The following is a 21,773-nucleotide window of genomic DNA, read 5'->3' as shown; positions in this document are numbered from 1 at the left end:
CATGGTGCACACCTTTAGTTCCAGCACTAGGGAGGCAGAGGCAGGCAGATCTCTGTGAGTTTGAGGCCAGCCTAGTCTACAAAGAGAGCCTATTTCAAAACCACATTGCTCTGATACTGACATTTACACTGAGAAGATGTGGTAAACAAGAGGAAACCCTTACCTTTTTTCCAGTCTCTCTTTAAGCTGACTTTCTCTTATTCCCTGAGGATGAAGGCAATTTAGCAACTCATCCAGTTCCTTCTGACTATCACACAGGAACCTGTAGAAGCATAACAAACCTTACAAGTTGGAAAAACAGTTCAAATCAAACAGTGTATGGAGTCTCAGGCTGACAGTGAGTGAGAAATGCAGAATTCCAGACTGTTTTTCGTCTAAGTCTACCTAATTTACTATTTCCACGAGGCCAACATGGTCTCCTGCTACAATACAGATATCTATTTGTTTGTTTTTTTCTGAGTTAAGGTTTCCCTGTGTAGTCCTGGCTGTCCTGGAATTTGCTCTGTAGATCAGGGTAGCCCCTGCCCCCCTTCTTGAGCTGGATTAAAGGAGTGAGTCACCACTGCTCAGCCCAGAAACAGATTTTATAAAGGCAATAGAATACTTGTCCATGCAACTTCAAAAAGTAAATTTATACCTCAAACTAAAATAGCTAAGATATAGGGGATTGCATCAAACATTTTATGTAATCAAAAGTAGCAAAGACCTTCTCAAAATCTAGTTTTTGCCTAAAGCAGAATTGTACATACAGAGACCAATAGCTATTTAAATAATATTTTCAATGAGTAAAGTTTACTTAATGACTGTATGTGTCTTAATTTTACTTTATACATGATTTGTAAAGTGTAATCACCAAATTCAAAATACTTCATATTTCTGAACCGAAACAGGAGCATTTGGCAATGCTTCATGAAATGCAATGCCCAGCAGACTGGATGGTGCACATCTGTAATCCTACCATTTGGGATTCCTGCTACGGCAGGAAGATTTGAGTGAGCTCAAAGCCAGCTTAAGTTACACAGTAACTTTCAGACCAGCCTGAGCTATAGTGTAAGACTCTGTGTCTCAATTCTCTGGGGTGAATTCAGCTCACAATATACAAAATTCTATTATAAAGGGACTGATAGCTAATCTAGGTTGTCAACTGGACACAACAGGGAAGAGGGACCCTCAGGTGAGCGACTGCTTCCATCAGCGAGGCCTGTGGGGCATGTCTTGACTGCTAGTTAATATAGGAGGGTCCAGCCCACTGTGGTCAGCACCATCCCAAAGCAGGTGGAAAGAAAGCAGCTGCAGGTGAGCCTCGGAGCAAGCCAGTCAACAGCATCCCTGTGTGACTCTTCCATGAGCTCCTGCCCCGGCTCTCCTGGAAGACTGTCTGTAACCTATAAGCCAAAACAAACCTTTTCCTCCCCAAACTGTTTTTGGCCATAGTGTTTAATCACAGCAACAGAAACCAAACAAGAACAAGCAGAGAAAAGCAAATCCTAAACTTTGAGAAAAACAGCTTGTTACCAAAAGATCACATTTGGTTTTAAAACAGTGCGGGTTTGTTTTTTTTTTTTTTAAACAGGGTCTCATGTAGCCCAGGTTGGCCTTAAACTCCTGATCCTAGCCAGGCAGTGGTGGCGCACATCTTTAGTCACAGCACTTAGGAGGCAGAGGCAGAGGCAGAGGCAGGTGTATCTCTCTGAGTTCCAGGACAGCCAAGGCTACACAGAGAAATCCTGTCTCTAAAAAAATCAAATAAAAAAACCAAACAAATAAACCCCTGATCCTCCTGCTTCCAACTCCTGAGTGCTGGGATTACAGGAACATACCACCCACAGCTTATGAGCTACTTGAGATACAACTCAGGGCTTCACTCATGCTAGGCAAGCACTCTACCAACTGAGCCACACCCCTTGACCAACAGTAAGCTTTGGTATGCCAAAATCAAGCAACACAAACAATCCTTAATGTCACTGTTTTAACTATTTTCTTCTCAACACTGGAAAGGAATAAACTGAGCAAGCCAATGGGTGTTCCAGTTACCATAGGTTCTGTCCTTGCTTGGGCACTGTGGTCTCCACAGCAGCTTCTAGTGCTGATCCATGGTGTGCATTCACACTTGCATTTTTGCCTAAGTTTGCTTTCTTACCTAAGGAAAACGCAAATGTTAAGTTTAACATTAAAAACCCAACTCCTTGTTATAAACCTAAGCAGACTCCATGCCCAGCCCCAATATACAGATGCTGCCTATTAATCACAGAACATGTTTATAATTACTAAACAATTAAATTTTAATTAATAAAATTTAAGAACTATCTAAAACACTCCTATTCCCAGATCCATGAGTATTCATGTTATATAAGACCATTACATAATATGCAAAGTTATATTATAAGGAAAAATGAAATTCCAAACTTTGAGAAAATATCTACGTGTTTAAAAAAAATATTTTTAGCTGGGCGGTGGTGGTACATGCCCTCAATCCCAGCGCTTGGGAGGCAGAGCTAGGTGGATCTCTGAGTTTGAGGCCAGCCTGGGCTACAGAGCAAGATCTAGGACAGGCACCAAAGCTACACAGAGAAACCCTGTCTCAAAAAAAAAACAAAAACAAAAAAACAAAAAACAAAAGAAACAAACAAACAAAGTTTTTAAAACAGTGGATATCGGGCTAGAGAGATGGCTCAGAAGTTAAAAGCACCGACTGTTCTTCTGGGGGTCCTGAGTTCAATTCCCAGCACCCACACGGTGACTCACAACCATCTATAATGAGATCTGGCACCCTTTTCTGTATACATAATAAATAAGTAAATCTTTAAAAAAAAAAAAACCAGTGGATATTAATATCGTATATGTAGTATGCATGGTCCCTAACTCTTGTTTGTAGTAATAGTGACACGCAGTTCCTATTGGAAACTGTATTTTCAAGTCCTTTTCAGGGCTGGCATTTTTAGCACAGTTGTCTTAGACTTTCATAATGCAAGGCAGCCATGCCTCTGCCAGGGTAAACAGCTGGCACTGTACACTACAAGTAGCAGCTATGGAGCTAAACTACACATCTGGAAGGTTATGTGTAATACATTTACTGAATACATAGTACATTATGTTTTTAATGGGATTACCAGACACAACTGCCAAGAACATCTACATTTATTCTCTACAGTTCAACAGCTGCACAGTTTAAACCTTAGGCAAACTGATCTTTTAGGGCAGCGGTGGTGCAGCCTTTAGTCCCAGCACTCAGAGGCAGAGAAAGTGGATCTCTGTGGGTCTGAGGCCAGCCTGATCTACAGAGTAAGTTCAAAGACAGCCTGAGCTACATAAACACACATGCATGCACCCACACAAAAAAGATATCAGGATAGAAATGACTAAATAACTTTGTATCAAAGCAAATAAAGAAATTGTTCCTTCTGTAAGATGTGGTGGCTCAGCCTTTAATTCCAACACTTGGGAGGCAGAAGCAGGTGGATCTCTGAGGTCAAGGTCAGCCTGGTTTACAGAGTGAGTTCCAGAACAGTCAGGGCTACACAGAGAAAGCCTGTGTTGAAAAACCAAAACAAAACAAAAGTAAAATAAAAATTTACCATGAAAAAGCCTTAACGTTTTTTGCTGCACAAAGAAATGAGTGCTTTTCTTATTAATAATTCTGCGAGTATTAAGTTTGCATTAGGAGTGTCTCTAAAGTTATTATAACCCAATGATTCTTAGCAGGGAGGGAGCTGCCTGCTACAGGCCATGTGCAGGGTTTGGAGACAGCTGGACACAGCTAGTGACATCTAGCGGGCAGAGGTAGAGATGCTACCAAACTTCCTATCAAGGCCCATAGGACGTTTTCTAACTACAAAGAAATCGCCTAACTCAAGCATCTTCTAATCTGAAAAAGTTTCCTTCTTTTTGAATATATTCAACACATATACACACAACTGAAGAAATAATGTATCTAGAAGAGTACACTCACATTTATTTTATTCATTAATATACCTCATAACCAGCATTCAGTAACTCTTCATAACTCTTCTAAATCACCCATTTCTTTATTTATTGGAGACAGGGTGGCTCACAAGTTCCTGGGCCTCAGCGGATACCAGGCCTGTACACATGTGGTGCAGACACACACAGGCACAACAGCCACAGACATTAAAAAAAAAAAAAAAAAAAAAAAAAGAAAGAAAATTCCATACTCACCCCTGTCAACTTTAAAAAAAAAAAAGTATTTTTATTTCAAAAAGGAATAAAAATCAGGCAAGATGTTGCATGCCTGTAATCCCAGAGACTTGAGAGGTAGAGGCAGGAGAATCAAGAGTTCAAGGTTGTCCTAGGCTACAGAAAAGACTCCAAAGCCAGGGCTCAAGGGCTAAGAGCACTGGCTACTCTTCCACAGGACCAGGGTTTATATCCCAGATCCTACATACAGGGCAGCTAACACATCTGTAACTCTAGTTCCAGACAGTCTGATGCCCTCTTCTGACTTCCACTGGTAATAAATGCACATACATGCAAGCAACACACATACTTATAAATCTTTTTTTTTTCCCTCTTTGAGACAGGATTTCTCTGTGTAGCCCTGGCTGTCTTGGAACAACTTGCTCTGTAGAGCAGGCTAGCCTCAAATTTAGATTCACTTGCCTCTGCCTCCCAAATGCTGGGATTTAAGGTGTGGGCTGTCACCACCACCTGGCTTATTTATAAAACCTTTAAATAAAAAAAGTCTTCAAAACCATCCTAGTTATGCGATCCCAAGCAAGTGGTGGTCTCCCTGTTTTGTCCCGTTCAACTCCTGGGTCCAAGCAATCCCCTTGCTTCAACCTTCCAAGGAACTGCAACTACAGACTTTGTGCCTTAGTCCCGTCAACCTGCACCTTTGAGACAGGGTTACACTATGTAGTCCAGGTTGATCTCAAAATCACAACCAAGCTCTTGCCTCAGGGTCCTAAGAGCTGAGACTACCTTCACAACAATCAGTCACTTACATGAAGTTAAATATTGTCTATATTCTCCTTACTAGAGCTACAACGAAGTGACATTCAGGAGCTCGTCTTTTTTGCCGTCAAACCCCCAGCACACCTAAATTTGCTTTGCATAATACATGATTCATAATTAATTTTAAAAGTGGAGAAAGAAGGCATGTAACTGTTTCCTTGGTCTCCTACCTCAATTCTAGGCTTGACACCTCTACAGACATTTCTGATTATTTATTTATTTTTTTCAGTTTTTCGAGACAGGGTTTCTCTGTGCAGCTTTGGAGCCCATCCTTGAACTCACTCTGTAGCCCAGGTTGGCCTCGAACTTACAGAGATCCACTGCCTCTGCCTCCTGAGTGCTGGGATTAAAGTAAAGGTGTGCACTACCACCGCCTGGCTTTACAGACATTTCTAAGATACAAAATCTAGAAACTATTTCTGTAAAATCTCTAACCACATGCACCAGCTCCTCTCTCATTTTGCTAGGAACAGGGATACTAGGTTCTCTTCCTCTCTACACGCTCATTTTCACCAAGCTGAGTCGGAAGCTAGGGTGGTCATGAAGAACACAGGCACCTGGGGTAGGTGACAGGAAAGGCAGTCCTCAGTGTGGCTCCCACCTCAAAGTCTGGAGAAGTGCACAACTGCAATCCTGGCACTTAGAGGCTGAGGCCAGAGCATTGATAGTTCTAGTATAGCCTGAACTATAAAGCAAGACACTGTTTCAAACAAAAAATGTTTCACCTTTACAAGAGGAAGGTCCAAATACACTCAATAGGAACAGCACTTCAAATTTACATCTTTCTCCAAGACAGCAATGTACAGCACTGTTTCTGGAGCAATGGTGTAGTCACAGATCCCAGGAAGTCACATACTCACAAAGGAGAACCAGTATTCCACAGTGCTTTGTGCTGCTCCATACTTCAGACTTCATGTGTTTTGGACATCACCACTTCCCACCTGTGACAGGCTGACACCATACTCTAAGTCAACAGCCTCTGCAGCACATATACTTACTTCGGGGATAGTAATCCTCATCAGGTGAATTGTTGTGGTCTTTGCGGTGATGCTTGAATCGGTAGTCAATGCTGTTATGTACCCAGCCCTTTTCAATGAACAACCCTGGGACTTCATTTGAGAAGAGCCAGTATCTACAAAGCACAACCAGCACTTAGTTAGTAACACCCAGGATAAGTGAGACCGTGGACAGGGGGGAGCAGGAACCCAGCTGGCAGTGCCTTCCTCACAATCTGACAGACACAGAGAAGTGGTCAAGAAAGAAAAGGTAACAAAGATGCCTTGGCATCGGGAACTCAGCTAAGGCCTGTGTCATTTCTGTAATGTCTATTCTGTATCTTTAGGTTCCACACAATGCACGAATTTAAAATACTTACTTAAAAAAATGATTTTATATGTGTCAGTGTTTTGTCTTCATGTATGTATATGTGACTGGTGCCCCACTGGGATCAGAGAGAGTGTCAGATGCCCTGGAACTAGAGTTACACATGGCTGTGAGTCACCAAACCCAGGTCCTCTACAAGAGCAGTAAGTGCTCTTAATCACGGAACCATCTCTGCAGCCCCAAATTATTAAACCATTTTAAAAGAAGTATTTGGATTACAGTTCATCTGTCTGCTATTTAATTTCCTATCTATGGTACCTTCAAGGACCAGAGCAGACTCTTCCCACCTCCAGCACTAGGAATAGAACCCAAGGATTATGCAAGAGCTCTGCCACAAGCTAGCAGGGAGCCTGGGAGATTGTCTTATCTAACTTTGTAAAGGTAGCATCAGCACCAGTAATAGTTAATAAAGGAAGAATAGGCAATCATGCCTACAAACAAGTAGAAAACTGAATAAAACAGTCCATTTCTAGCACCTAACTCGTAACAACTATGACCATCCACAAGACACAGAAATTAAGTCAAGTAACTTACCTGTTATGGTTGCGGTCTGTACCGATAGGCGTCCGGCGGAGGACGAGTTTCGCCTTGGCGATCCCTTCCTGGAAAGCCTTCTCAGCAGCCGCCTTATGCTTCCTCATTCGTTCCTCTTCAGCTTCCCGTTCCAATCTCACTGGTAAAGATTAACAACCAGAAAGTGTCTGTATGAAGTACATGTTTACTGGTCCTTCCTCTGCCATCTAAAGTGGAACTCTATGATCCTCCTACAGTCCTTACATCTTCACAAGGTCACACCCCTCACTGCCACAGGACCCCTAAACAGACGGGGATGAATTAAAGAGAAAATATTTCAGTCAAGCTGGACACGATGGCGCATGCCTTTTATCCCATAGAAGGCAGGTAACCTCTGTAAGCTCAAGGCTAGCCTGGTCTATAGAGGGAGTTCCAGGACAGTCAGGGCCACACAGAGAAACCCTATCTTGAAAAACCAACCCTGCTCCCCCAAAAAAGAAATATTTTGGTCCAGCAGAACCTGACAGCAATCTGTCTTTAATATGTATGTATTTATTTATTTATAGACAGGGTCTCTCTATGTAGCTCTAGCTAGCCTGAAACTTGCTATACAGATCATGCTGGCCTTCAACTCAGAGGTCTGCCTGCGTCCGCCTCCTGAGTGCTGGGATTAAAGGTGTGTGCCAACACTGCCCATTGCCTGAATGTCACTGACAGAAAAAAAACAAAAAACAAAAAGAAAGTAAGGACAGGGAAACAGAGGCAGTAATTATTGTAGAACTGGGAGTGTTTGCCTAGCACTCAAATCCAAACGACACACACACAATATTGTACCAACTAACACTTGGCTAATCAGAAAGCTGATGCTTTTTTTCGTTTTTTTCAGACAGGATCTCACTATGTATCCCTGGTTGGTCTGAACTTAGGGATGTCTTATTCTTGAGTGTGGAAATTAAATGTGTAGGCTACTGTGCCTGCTTTTCCCACTCCTCTTTAGTTATCCCAGGGTTTCACAGGTTACACAGAGTTTCTCTGTGTAGCTCTGACTGTCCCGGGCTCGAACTCACAGAACTGCCTGACTCTGCCCCCACCCCGCCCCACCTTGCCCCACCCCGCTGGGTTTAAAGGCATGCAGCACAACCACCACACTACTTTTTTTTCTTTAAAATAAAGTCATTACCTGGGGGACTGGAGAAATGACTCAGAGTTGGGAGCACTTCCTGCTCTTGCAGAGGATCTCGATTCACTTTTTAGCACACCCACATTGCAGCTCACAACCATAAATAACTTAAGTTCTAGGGGCACCAGGCAGATATATGGTACACATATATACGTACAAAGCACTGTTTTATATAAACATATAAAACAAAGAGTAATAAAAGAATTAAAGTTATTACTTCCTATGATGAAAGAAAAATCATGGGGTTAGGAGAGTTGAGACAGAGTCTCCACTTTCTGTTCTACCCACAAAAAGGCTCTCCTGGCCCTCTCAGGACAAATTTTACCTTTGGTTTCTCTCTCCTGGATCTCCCGATTCCTCTTAGCTTGCATGCTAAGCAGCCTCCTGCTCTTGACAGCACTGATCATGTCATCTGCTTCCATTTCGACTTGGTGCTCAATCTTCACGATCTCCTTTTTCCTGTCCATCTTGCCGAGCCCGTTCTCCTCTTTGCCGTTTTCTTTATTTCTGGCTTCCATCTCCTTCCGCTTTTGTTTTTCTGCTCTCTTCTTATCATTCTCCTCCTTCAGTACAGCAAGCCGCTCCTTCCACAACTCTGCAGACATCTGCTGTCTTGTCTCCATGTGGTCTTGCACAGAGTACGTCATGAGGATCCGGTGGCACAGAGCTGTCAATATCCGCAGCTTCTCCTCTGAGGTCAGCTCAAAGAACTCGGAGGTCTCAAGCTTCTCTAGGAACTCATCCTGCACCTCGTTATCCTCAAATGGGGTGGGATCTTTATTGTCCTCGGTTTCCGAGCCCTCACTGTCCTCCTGCACATCACACCTGCGCAAGCAGAGCCGGACCAGCTCTGAGACAGAATGCAGAGTGAGGGGGATCTCCGACAGCTTCATCCCCAGTTCTCCATAGTCTTCTGCAATTTCATCCTGAAGTAAGGTCTGGAGCAGAATGACCAGCACTCTGTTCAAGTACAAAAAACCTCCTTTATCTGCACTCAGGGCTTCCATTAGGGACACAGCAGTGATGGGGTACTGAGCATCAGGCAAGAGCAAGCCCGAGTAACAGCTCAGGAACTCCACCACCAGGGCCACATCCCCAAAAAGGGTGTTGGGCAGCCCTTCAGGGGTATCTACCAGCTTGAATGCCGGGAGGTTCCTGCCACCTAACTCTTGGTCCTCATATCGCTTCTGCTTTTCTAACTTCTCCAGCATTTCCTTCTCTCTCCGTTCTTTGGCTTTTGCCCGCAACCTCTCCTTCAGCTCCTGTCGTTTCTTTTTCAGATATTCCTTCCGCTGCTCTTCAGACATCGAGGCCCACCTCTTTTTATGTTCTAGGAGCTCGTAGCGTTTCTGCACCAGAGTCCGCAGCTCTTCTGGAAGACGGGCTCTATCTTCATTGGAGAGGATGCGAGCTGTTTTGGAGATAACGCAGGACAGGGCGCTCTTCTTGTCCTCTTTGTCTTTATTTTCTTTGTAATAGGCAATCAGGTGCAGGGCGGCAGGAGGCAGGTGTTTATGAGGTTTCCCAGAGGACCTTGGCACACCCCCAGAACTCCGTGGGGCTCGAGTCATCTTCTGGGTCCCTTTGGCCATATCCAACAGAGTCATCTGCTTCATTTTGGTCTTGGGAGTCTTCACACACTTGCTGGGTGATTTGGAACTGCCTGTGGACTTCTGACCATTCAGGATGCCTTTGCTTCTGCCCCTGGCCTTCAGAGGTTTGTCACTGTGCTTCCCTGGCTTCCTGGTGCCTGGGCCCTTCTTGGGAATGTGGAAGCTGTGGAGCTTGTTGGGGGACATGATTTTCATCACCTCTTCCAAATGCTCTTCTGGAGACTTGGAATTCTTTGAGTTCTTCACTTTGAGTGGTGGGCCATTTAAGGACTTCTCCAAGTGCACATGGCACCACAGCTTAGGGTTGAGTGGAGAACTCAGAGAAGAATTGTCTCTTTTAGGTTTCTTTGAGGGTTTCCTGTCTGGAGATCCAGTATTCCTCCTCTTGGTGGAGGGGTTGAGAGTCATATACTAAAATTTAAGAATAGGAGCAAAATTACTTTTCAAAATGAAGTGTAATAAGCAGTATTTAAGCACTGGAACGGTGCTCTTCTCCATTACATAAGTAAAGCTACACATCCAGGGCCTCGCCACAGCGAGACTGTGTCTCCAAACAAAACTACACTCTGCCGACGTGGTGACGGAAGACCTGTAACCCCAAAACTTAGGCAGTGGAAGCAAGAGAATCAGAAGTTTGAGGTCTATCTTTATTACATACCAAGTATGAGGCCAGCCTGACTCACCTTAGACTCTGTCTCAATATCCCCCATCCCTTAAAACGTGCACTGTGCCGGGCGGTGGTGGCGCACGCCTTTAATCCCAGCACTCGGGAGGCAGAGCCAGGCGGATCTCTGTGAGTTCCCCGAGGCCAGCCTGGGCTACCAAGTGAGCTCCAGGAAAGGCGCAAAGCTACACAGAGAAACCCTGTCTCGAAAAAAACAAAAAAAAAAAAAAAAAAAAAAAAAAAAAAAAAAAAAAAAACGTGCACTGTGGAGCTGTACAGTTCAGTGACAGGATGCTTTCCTAGTTTATGTGAGAACTTGGGTTCCACCTTGAGCTCTACAACAGAAGCCCATCATCCTGTGACATTAGACACTTTACACAGCTAGCTGTGTTTAGATATGCATGAGGTTCTCAAATAGTTCAATGAAATCTATGAACACTTTCTCCAGCTGTAACAACATATAAAAACTATGCCTACAATTTCCAAAGTCTATCAATGAGCCCCAGATTAGGAAATAACTGATCTAGAAAACAGCAGCATCTCAAGACTTTAAGAAGTACTACTCTGGGGAAGGGGAGGACTAGGAGAGAAGGGAGGGGAAACTGCAGTTGAGATGTAATATACGAGAGTAAAAACAAAAATAAATAAAAAACAAAATACTACTCTCAACCTTGGGTGTGGCTCAGTGGTGGAGCACCTGCCTAGAATCCCCCAGTGAGGGGCTGGGGTGTGGCTCTGTGGTAGAGCCCCTGCCTAGAATCCCCCAGTGAGGGGCTGGGGTGTGGCTCAGTGGTAGAGCACCTACCTAGAATCCCCCAGTGAGGAGTGAGCTGTGGCTCAATGTAGTTCACATGCCTAACATTAAAAGCCTGTATTCCATCCCAAAAAAATGTGGGGTTTGGGAGTAGTCCTGTACTTGAAGAGTCAGATCTTAATCCTTTAATTTTATGTCTCAGCTTCAATAGTTTGTGCTTTAAGTAGAATACACTATCTAAATACATTTGTCTCAACCCAGAGGGGCACATGTTACTGTGAAAACATAAGTATGGAGAGTGACAACAACACTGTTCAGATAAAGAACCCTCCTGACCTTGGCTCCTGGTTTAGCTCTATAACTTCTCATTTATTTTATACAGCTCTTATTCATCCTGTGTGCTGGGGGTGGTATGCACATGCCATGGTGGTGTGTGGAGGTCAGAAGAAAATGCGAAGGAGTTGGGTCTCTTCCCACCATGTGGGTCACAGGGACTGGATTCAGATGGTCAGCCTTGGCCATAAGTGTCTTTACCTACTGAGCTCTATTGCCAGCCCCAAATGCTTACAATAATTTCAATGCCCCCGACTCGTTCTCTCTGGTCCTCTAGTTTACAATACTCCAATCTCACAAGACTTTACATCCATCCCTTTTTATCACATTTTCAACATCTCAACCTGTTGGTTCTTCTTTTTTAAGAGATGAGGTGTCAGAGCCAGGCATGGTGGTTCACACCTATGATCCCAGCACTCAGGATTGAGAAGCATGAGGGATTCCCAAATTTCAGGACAGGGAGGGCTACACAGTGAGACCCTGTCTGAAAAAACAAACAAACAAATAACAACAACAACAACAAAACAAATACCCTTCCAAATAAATAAAAATAGGATCTCATTATAGTGCCCAGGATGACCTCAAGACTCTGGACTCAAACCATGCTCCTAAGCAAGCCTGAGGAGTAGACAGGACCCAGTAAATGGACCACCATGACTGGCTTCCACCCTACTTCACCTCAATTTAATTCTAGGCAATCATTATAATCCATCTCATAGAACCCTGCAATTTTCTTCATATTCCGTATTTACTTGGAAACCCCAGTTTGCTCTGCCCCAGGCTGTACATGTTCATCGTAACCGTGGCTGGAACAGAAAAGACAACAAATCCCTTGCTGGCACACCAAGAGACCCGAGCTGGCCCCACTCCCAGTGCGTTCCCTTCGAGTCCATTGCCATTTCCACCACTACACTCACGTCTTCTGGCTCCTCAAGCCTCCACACCTCATTTCCCTCACACAGAATTAGTTAAGAGGTGGCCTGGCATGGTTGCTCATACTTACAATCCAAGCCAAGAGGCTGAGGTCGAAAGACTGCCATGTATGAGTCTGAGGTCAGCTTGGACTAGCGTGAGACACTCTATCAGGAATAAACAAAAGGTAGGTGGGGTAGAGGGCTAGTGTGGAACCACACCACACACCTGAAATTCCAACAGTTGGGAAACCGGGAGGATTTCCTCATGTTCAAAGTCAGACTTCACTATAGTGTCAGACCTAGTTTCAAACACAAACCAAAAAGACTTAAGAGTTTAGAATCTGGTCCACTGGACACAACAGCAGTTTCTGTTTCAATATGTATTAAAATTTTTCGCTGATTTTAATATTTTAAAGAATGTAATTGTCAGTCAGGTGTGAAGTGTGCAAGCCTGCAATCCCAGCAGGGATCGAAAGATGGGCAGGAGGGTTAGGAGCTCAGGGTCGGCCTGGGCTACAGGAAACCATGTCTCAAAACAAAAAAAAAAAAAAAAAAAAAAAGAAACAGAATAAGCCAAAATAGTAAAGTTAACAATTAAAATACAAACTAAGCCGGGAGCTGTTGGCACACACCTTTACAGCACTTGGGAGGCAGAGGCAGGCGGATCTCTGTATGCCAGCCAAAGTTAAATGAGACAGTCAAACAACCGTTCATTTTAGGAAAAAGACTAATGACAACTTCTACTCTGGGCAGCAGCTATGCATGAGGACAACTCAAGAGATTTCCCATTCTTGAATGGACAGGGTTAACTGAAGAAAATTGTGGGATTGGATTGCACACAGGCCAGTGAACAGGAGAGAGACTACAAAACATGAGCTTGAGAGCCCCTAAGATAGGCACAGGGGAATAGCTAAGGTGATAGAAACCTAAGAACCAAGAGGTAAAAATATGATGCTCTGAAGAGTGCTAGAGCTGCCAGGGTTAAAAACTGTTACTAAGATGTCCAACAATGTCAACTGAGGTTTAGCCAGGCATGGTGGAACATGGCTGTTATCCCAGTATTCAGGAGGGAAGAAAGGGGAGCCATTCAAAGAGGACAACCTGGACTGAACAAAATTCTGACTCAAAAAAGAATAAGAAAAAAATTAAACATTAAGGACAGAATCAAAGAAAGAAGCCCATAGAACCACAAGAAAACAGAAAGCAAAACAGTTGGACTTGAAAGGCTGGGCCACAATTAAACTCTTCTGGTTAGTAACTAAACCCCCAACTTTAAAGCCCAAGCTGACTTCAGAATTCCAGGGCATATTGGCACATGACTACCAATCAGTCCCTCAGGAAGCTGAGGCAGGCCTGGCTATATAATGAGTCTGTCTCAAAATGGGGGAAAAAAAAAAAGCCCTATCAACTATAGGTTAGTCTTTTTAAAAAAAAAAAAATTATTTATTATGTATAATGTTCTGTCTGCATGTATCCCTGCAGGCCAGAAGAGGGCACCAGATCTCATTACAGACGGCTATGAGCCACCATGTGGTTGCTGGGAATTGAACTCAGGACCTCTGGAAGATCAGCCAGTGCTCTTAACCTCTGAGCCATCTCTCCAGCAGCATAGGTTAGTCTTTTAACTGGCCGCTTTAGTGCCCAATTAAAACTGAATGTTTTGCTCCATAGCAGCCTTCTCAGGACAAAAGTTTCACCATCTTACAGAACAACTCTAACCATGACTCCTGAGACACCTTCCCCCAAAGTAGAATTTCCTGGTTGTAGTTTCCCAGAACTAAATATCAAAATGTTAAAGAGGAATAAGCAAAAGTCAAAAACTTATTCAAAGTTACATTCATTTATAGACAATAATAATGTAAGTATTTCAAATAGTGGAGTATTTCTGAGACAGTCTTGCAAACCCCAGCAGCAAGTGAAAACAAGTGTATGCTTTCAGACTGGCCTCCTCTTCAAGCAGCCCAAACAACTGCAAACAGGACAAACACATTAACACTCCAGCTGATGCTCAGGTGCATACTAAAAGTCTTAAGGAAAAGAGACTACTCAGGTGGCACACGCCTTTAATCCCAGCACTTGGGAGGCAGAGCCAGGCGGATCTCTGAGTTTGAGGCCAGCCTGGGCTACAGAGCGAGATCCAGGACAGGCACCAAAACTATAGGGAGAAACCATCTCGAAAACCAAAGAGAAAAGGAGAGAGAGAGAGAGACAGACAGACAGACAGACAGACAGACACTAGCCGGAAGCAGTGGCACACACCTTTAATCCCAGCACTCAGGAAGCAGAGGCAGGTGGATCTCTGACTTTGAGACCAGCCTGGTCTACAGAGTGAGTTCCAGGACAGCCAGGGCTGTTGCACAAAAAAACCCTGTCTCGAAAACCAAAAAGAGGAGGGGGGGGGAGAGAAAATGAGACTAATCAAGACATAAAGTTTCATTTTAAGATTTTAAATAGATACCTTTAACAGGTATCATTAGAACTAGGATGTCCAACTCGATGATTCTATTTCTATTTTTTTTTAATAATTAAATAAAATAATTTAAATACAATTTAAAATAAGGTGCTTTCACTTCTGCTTAGAAGTATACTATTAGGAAGAAATAATATGGACAGTTAATTGAGAAGAGTTCCAGCCACCATTTTCATCAAGTCATACCACATTTTAAAAAAAAATTTTGTTCCTTCCTAAAAAATGAAGAAATAAACTCACTCAACCCCCTCCCAACAGGCATGCTCCCGGCGTGAGCAGTCCTTCAGTAGCTGGATCATCTCAGCATGAAGCATGCTGGGTAGTCACAGCCAAATGGGAGCTGGCATGGTTGGACTCAGGGGGATCTGAAAAAGTATAAAACCACTTACTTATGTGCTAAGGGTCTCCCCTATCTTCCACTCAGCACAATTCTACAAGACTGATATACAGGGGAAGAAAGAATGGAAAAACCGGAACAAAAAAAATATGAAAATTGTTTGGCGAAGGCCCTTTCTCACTGCTCAATAGTTACGATAGCAACATGAGAGGCCACAAGTAAATCAGAATGTATAGTATTCTACTTTGTTCTCATCACAAAGAACAGGGTCACCAGGACTGTATGGCAAAGAAAATGTTTCTGGCTCTATGACAATGGGGAAATAATCTGGAGCAATTCAATCTGAAACAGAATTAATAATAAAAGCAGTCTATCTACGCAGCCAGGCCAATGGGAACCCTTGTCGATGAGTGCCTGGTATCTTAGTAGGTGTGTCTGTTTCTGTCTTTATGTGATTCTGTACACATGGGTGCAGGTGAGCTGAGTAGCCAGAGGTGTCACATTTGTAAGAGTGAAGTCCAGCCAGTTGTGATCTGCCTGACATGATGTGCTGAGGTTGGGTCCTCTAAGAGAGAAGCAAGTGTTCTTAACCATTCAGCCATCTCTCCAGACTCACATACCTGATTCTTATTCCACTAGTTTGGGTTTTTTATTTGGCTGGCTGGCTGTTTTGAGACAGGGTCTCTCTATGTAATCCTGGCACTTACTGTGTAGACCAGACTACAGAGTTGAACCCACAGAGATCCACTTACTTCCCGAGTGTTGGGATTGAAGTCAGGTGCTACCATATGCACATATCTCATCTCTTTCTTTACTCACCGCTCAGGGGACAGAAGCCAGGGCCTCTCATGATAGACAAGTATTCTACCACCAAGAGACAACCCCAACACTTCCCACTCTTCTCAGTCACTCAAAACAACACAGCAGGAGTTTGAAGGCAATATTCATATAGAACTTATCTCCATCTCTATGTTTTTAGTAAGTTAGTTGGGAAGGTTTTTTTGATTTTGTTTCATTTTGCTGCAGTGCTGGATACTGGGCCCAGAACTTCCCAAAGAGAGAAAGAAGAATGGAGACAGAGGAGTTGTGGGAGGTGCCTAAGCCAAAATCTTGGCTTATCACCCACTTTTATTTGGTTCTAATTAGTGTTGGCTGGCCTCTAACTCAGAGATCTGTCTGCCTCTGCATCTCAGATTAAAGATGTGCATCACTATGTTCAGCACATAAATTCAGTTTAGTTAATAAAATTTTTAAACTTTTATTAACATCCTGGTTAGGTTTTTGTTAGCTACAGTTATCTGGAAAAGGAACCTCAAATGAGAAAATGCTTCCATCAGACTGCCCACAGGCAAGACTATAAAGCACTTTCTTGACTGATGATTGACTTAGGAAGGCCCAGCTTCCTGTGGGTGGTGCCACCCCACAGCTGGGAGAGTGGCTGCAGTTGTATAAGAAAGCAGACCAAGCAAGCCACAGAGAACGAGCCAATAAGCATCATCCATCCATGATCTTTGCTTTAGTTCCTGAATGAATTATCAGTTGTTTAGAGTTCACAATCTATCTGGGCAGTGGTGGTGCACGATTTTAACGCCAGCATTTGGGAAGCACAGGTAGGTGGATCTCTTTGAGTTCAAGGCCAGCCTAGTCTACCGAACTAGTTCCAGGATAGTCAAAGCTACAAAAAGAAATCCCGACTTGAAGAGTTCAAAATCTGCCATAAATCTGATTCTACTGTGAGTTACTAGAGAACAGGAACTTATCTACCAATGCTTTATTTAGGTGTCCAGCATTAACAGTGACCTTACCTTATACGGGTCAAGTAAAAAGTCACTGAATTTGCTAGGCAGGGAATATTTCTTCACCAATTCATCTTCTACCACCCAAGGTGCATTTTCACCAGTACCAGCCCGTAAGGCATTATGCCGAATAAAGTACCGAAGTATCTCCTTATTTGGTGGTCTCTCTGTTCGAATCAAGCTGTCTGCTGGCACATTGCTGATGATCTAGGTGAAAAAGCAACAAAGAACTCAGCACTGGGACCATAAGCAATTAAGCAATGAGAACAAACACATCGTCTCTAAAAGAAAAGAATGAATTGTAACTCCATGGGGGAGGGGGAGGGGAACGGACGGATGGACACCTATAAATGAGAAGAAAAGGCAGAATTTTGAGATAAAATTTCAACTTAAAAGAATCCCTAGGTAATTTGTCAATAAAATGTCAATTAAAATGAGTATACACTTTCCAACTTCACACTAGCAACTTCTCTAGTTACAACTTTATCTTGGGAAGTAAACAGGAAGTCTTTTAGTAGAAGAGGATGAGGATTACCTAAAGATCCATCCATCAAGGATTCATGCTTGGTGCATTCCTATAATCTCAGCACTGAGAGGCTGAGGGAGGATGACAGTGAGCTTGTGGCCAGCCCGGATAACATATAGCCAAACCTTGTCTCAAAAATACAGAAGAAAGCCGGGTGGTGGCGGAGGACTCTCCATGTTTCATACGCTACCCCAGTGACTACTTCACACACTACTATTTCACTTGACAGTTTAAGAATATTTAATGAGCTGGGTGGTAGTGACGCACACTTTTAATCCCACCACTTGGAAGGCAGAGGCGGATCTCAGTGAGTTCGCGGCCAGCCTGGTCTACAGAATGAGTTCCAGGACAGCCAAGACTGTTATATAGAGAAAATCTGTCTTGAAAAAACAAAAAACAAACAAACAAACAAACAAACAAAAGAAAACCACAGATGCTTATTCTAAGTAAATGAAAGGGGCAAGATACAAGCAATACATTTATTATATTTTTTTCTCTACCTTTAAAAGCCACTGGAGTCCTAACTACTGATAACCAATTCATATTCACCAATGATTATTTCCAAGTGTGGGATAACAGATCATTTATTTTTTGGTTGAACTTTATCTTCCCATAACCAGTGCTTATGACTTGTGAACAATCTGTACCATCATTAGGAAAATAAATGAAAGTAGATGAGTTTGCCCAGCATGTTTTAACTAGCTAATCATTAAATGAGAGGTAAGAAATCCACCTATGTGTTCAGACCACTAACTGTTAAACAGTAGGAGCTGTCAAAATGCTAAGCAATGGGGAAAGAGAACAAAACAAACAAAAAAGCTTCTCCTCCCTACTCCCCCCCCTCCAAAAAAACACATGGTACCACACTCCTATAATCCCAGCACTCAAGACGATTGTTACAAGTTTGAGACCAGCTTGGATTACACAGTCAGCTTTAGGCAAAGCCAAAGCTATACAGTAAGACCCTGCCTCAAAGCAAAAGACCAAAGAACTGGTTGGCAATTCTTCCCATAGAAGATCTTTGCCAGTGTTAAACCTCACAGGGCTGAGCAGCTTCTTGTATGGAAGGTTTATCTATGAAAACAAACATACGATTGTCTTCAACATCCTAGTCCTCTTTGCAATTATATTTAAAATTCTATTCATGTACATGTAGAAACATGAAAATAATATGCCAATATTTCTTAAATCTAAGGTATAATCAATGAAACATATATTTTATTTACAACTTAAAAACTGTTGTTTTCTGACTCAACGTTTCATGTAGCCCAGGCTCCCTCAACCCCACTGTGTGACAAAGGATGACCTTCAACTCCTGAGTCTCCTGCTTCCATACCCAATTACCAGGATTAGAGCGAGGAAATAAACCCTTGCCAGCTGCTGTTGAACACGTCCTGACCCTGAACATGATAAAGGCTATGTTCGAAAGCAAGCCTGGAAGTAGCTCCACGAGAGCACTTGTCTAACACACAGGAAGGGATGGGGTTGAGCCTGAGTCCCACATGAAAAATTAAAAATGTAAAAGCCAGACACCTTATAGCTGGGGGTGTAACTCAGTACAGAATATCTGCTTACCACAGCAAGGCTAAGTTCAATACCTAGCATGAGAGTAGAAAGAGTTTAAAAAAATCAAAAGTAAAAAAGTAGTACTATGAGATGCTAAGGGTACCAACTATGACATGTTATTAGCTGAAATTTTACAAGATTCCTAATAAAAGCACTATAGGAGGTGATTCATCTTGTAACTTCACTTATGTTACAAATACCTCTTCTTTTACTTTGAAAAAAGCAAACGACAATTTCTTAGCAATGATGTGACTAATAGCAAAAGTTTCTAGTTTTCAAACTGAGATGCTCAGATGCAAAGTTATTCTTAAAGTCTGCCAATTACTACAAAGAAAAGGCATACTACCTTCTAAAGAAAAATGTCAGAACACACTCCAAATTTCTATGATGAAGATATTCCTTTACACTTTTCCTTAGCACATTTTCTCCAAGAAAGCCAGCCGTCTAGCACTGTCTTAAGATCTGCTCACGTAAGAGGGTAACCGACCTTGTCTTCACTTTGCAGCTTCACGTCGTATCTGTGAGGCAGGAATTTAGGAGGAGCCCATTTCCTTTCTCCTTTCTTTAACGAAGTAGGAAGTTTCCGTGGAGACCTGCGCGCTCTGTCATCTGGTCAAATCAACAGAAAATTAGCCAATGATAATAATAATCAATTATTTTAATCCAGCTTATTCACTCACAACTAATAACCTGACTTAGTTCCTCACTTACACCAGGCAATGGTGATGTGACCCCAAGATGGGATGTGATACCTATAACTTCAAGGAGCTAGCTACACAGAAAGCCAGTTAAGTAAATGATGACAATGCCACAACACAGTCTGACCAGCACAGATACTCTGAGCACAGAAAAGGAATACTCTGGAAGGTGAGCATGAAACACCTAAAAAGAGTATGAGTAATGGGCTAAAAAGATGGCCTGGACCTGGGTTAGATTCCCAGCACCCACATGGTGATTCACAACTGTCTATAACTCCAGAGGACCCAATGCCTTTTTCTGGCCTCTGTGGGCACCAGGCATTTATATGGTAAAGACATACATGAAGGCAAAACACCTATACACATAAAATAAGGAAATAAATAAAACAAGGTTAAAAAAGTCAGGATAACCGCCAGTGTTAAATCTAACAAAAAAAAAAAAAAAAAAAAAAAAAAAAAAAAAAAAAAAAAAACAACAACTGGGACTAGTGAGATATTTCGGAGGTTCAGAGCTGCAGAGGTTGCTCTTTCAGAGGACCAAGGTTTGGTTCCCAGCACTCACAATGACTCACAAGCATATGTGATCCCAGTTCCAGGAAACTCTAATGCCCTCTAGTGGCCTTTGTGGGCACTGCATGCATGTGGTGCACAGACATACATGCAGGTAAAATACCCATCAACAGAAAATAAAGTTAACAAACAAACAAACAAAAACAAACTGGCTATTTCTCCAGAAGATCTGGGTTGGATTTCCAGCACCCACATGGCAGCTCACATCTAAATCTCCAATTCCACACAATCTGACACCTTCTGGCCTCCATAGGCACCAGGCATGCAAGTGGTGCACAGACACACATGCAGGCAAAACACTCACACACATACAATTTTTAAAAATTCAAAAAGTAAAACAAGTCTTAAAAAAAAAATTTCTGTACCTGGCAAGTAAGAGGTCATCTGCAACCTGATTAAAAACTGTATCGTAAGTCATTATTAGAAGGCAGAAATTAATACAGGCATGGTGGTAAACACTTGATATACCTGTAAGCCCAGAACTCAAGAGAGTAAGGCAAGTATGGGTTACAGAGCAAATTACAGTCCTAGGCTGTCAAGGAGCCTGTGAAGAAAAAGTGAAAAGTACTTGGTACACTTGGTACACAAGCCTATGACCCAGTATTCTCCAGATAGAGGTGGAAAGGTCAAGAACCCTCAGCTACAGTGGGCTTGAGGATAGCCTAGGCTACTTGAGTCCCTGTTGCAAAGCAAAGAAGCAAAAAAAAATGTAAAAAGTAAGATAGAAGTTAAATCCTAACAGTACAAAGGGACTAGCCACTGGTCAGTAGGAAGAGCAGACAATATTCTCACCAGGACCTAAGAGTATCATTGGGTGTGGTGGTACACCATATCTACAATCCAAACAGGAGGATCAGAAATTCAAGGCTAGTCTTGGTCACAAGAGATCCAGTGTTAAAAAAACAAAGAATAAAACATCAAGCCAAAATAAGAACACAGAGCTAACACATTGTGTTCCTGTTCACATATTAACCCTTTTCTCCTACCCCACAAAAACAATTTGCAACCTCAGGTAATCAGAAGTCCCACATTTTGAGGGCTGACAAGATGGCTCAATAGTTAAGAGCACTTGCTGTTCTCTTCCAGAGGACCCAAGTTCGGTTCCCGGCACCCACATTCACAACCACCTGTAACTCGATCCAGAGGATCTTTCTCTTGGCCTCTGTGTACCTACACACATGTGGCATACACTTACACAGACTCACACACATACACATAGATACAAATAGAATAAACTTATAAATAAACAAAACTTCAGGAGAGACACTGGAAATGGTAGGCATGTGCATTCACAACAGAACTAACAACACTGCAAGGCCAGCTACAACTAGTCTCAGAAGTGTCCTTCAGACTACTATAAGGCCTTCCAAAATAATCAGCATGGATCCAAACCACCTGAACATGACAGAATGGATGGCAGACAAAGTGGCAGTTCCAACAGTGAAGTGAAATTATTTGATCAGCAGTTACAGATCATATACAACA

General features: G+C 42.7%; 1 protein-coding gene across 1 annotated transcript in view; it reads right to left on the bottom strand.

The window, feature by feature from the left end:
- The window catches only part of Baz1b (bromodomain adjacent to zinc finger domain 1B), a 59,160-nt gene that overhangs the window by 19,056 nt on the left and 18,331 nt on the right, over positions 1-21,773 (bottom strand). Inside the window, exons 5-11 of the mRNA XM_028860677.2 lie at positions 19,508-19,629; positions 16,938-17,135; positions 8,373-10,071; positions 6,889-7,027; positions 5,970-6,103; positions 2,035-2,140; positions 164-262 (exon numbers count right to left, since the gene is read on the bottom strand). Of these exons, the coding sequence (XP_028716510.1) occupies positions 164-262; positions 2,035-2,140; positions 5,970-6,103; positions 6,889-7,027; positions 8,373-10,071; positions 16,938-17,135; positions 19,508-19,629 (2,497 nt within the window). The remainder of the gene's footprint in view (positions 1-163; positions 263-2,034; positions 2,141-5,969; positions 6,104-6,888; positions 7,028-8,372; positions 10,072-16,937; positions 17,136-19,507; positions 19,630-21,773) is intronic.

Source organism: Peromyscus leucopus, chromosome 23, assembly GCF_004664715.2.
Source record: "Peromyscus leucopus breed LL Stock chromosome 23, UCI_PerLeu_2.1, whole genome shotgun sequence".
Classification (NCBI taxonomy): domain Eukaryota; kingdom Metazoa; phylum Chordata; class Mammalia; order Rodentia; family Cricetidae; genus Peromyscus; species Peromyscus leucopus.
The sequence above is the reverse complement of the archived record's forward strand: the minus strand, read 5'-3'. Positions and strand labels throughout refer to the sequence as shown.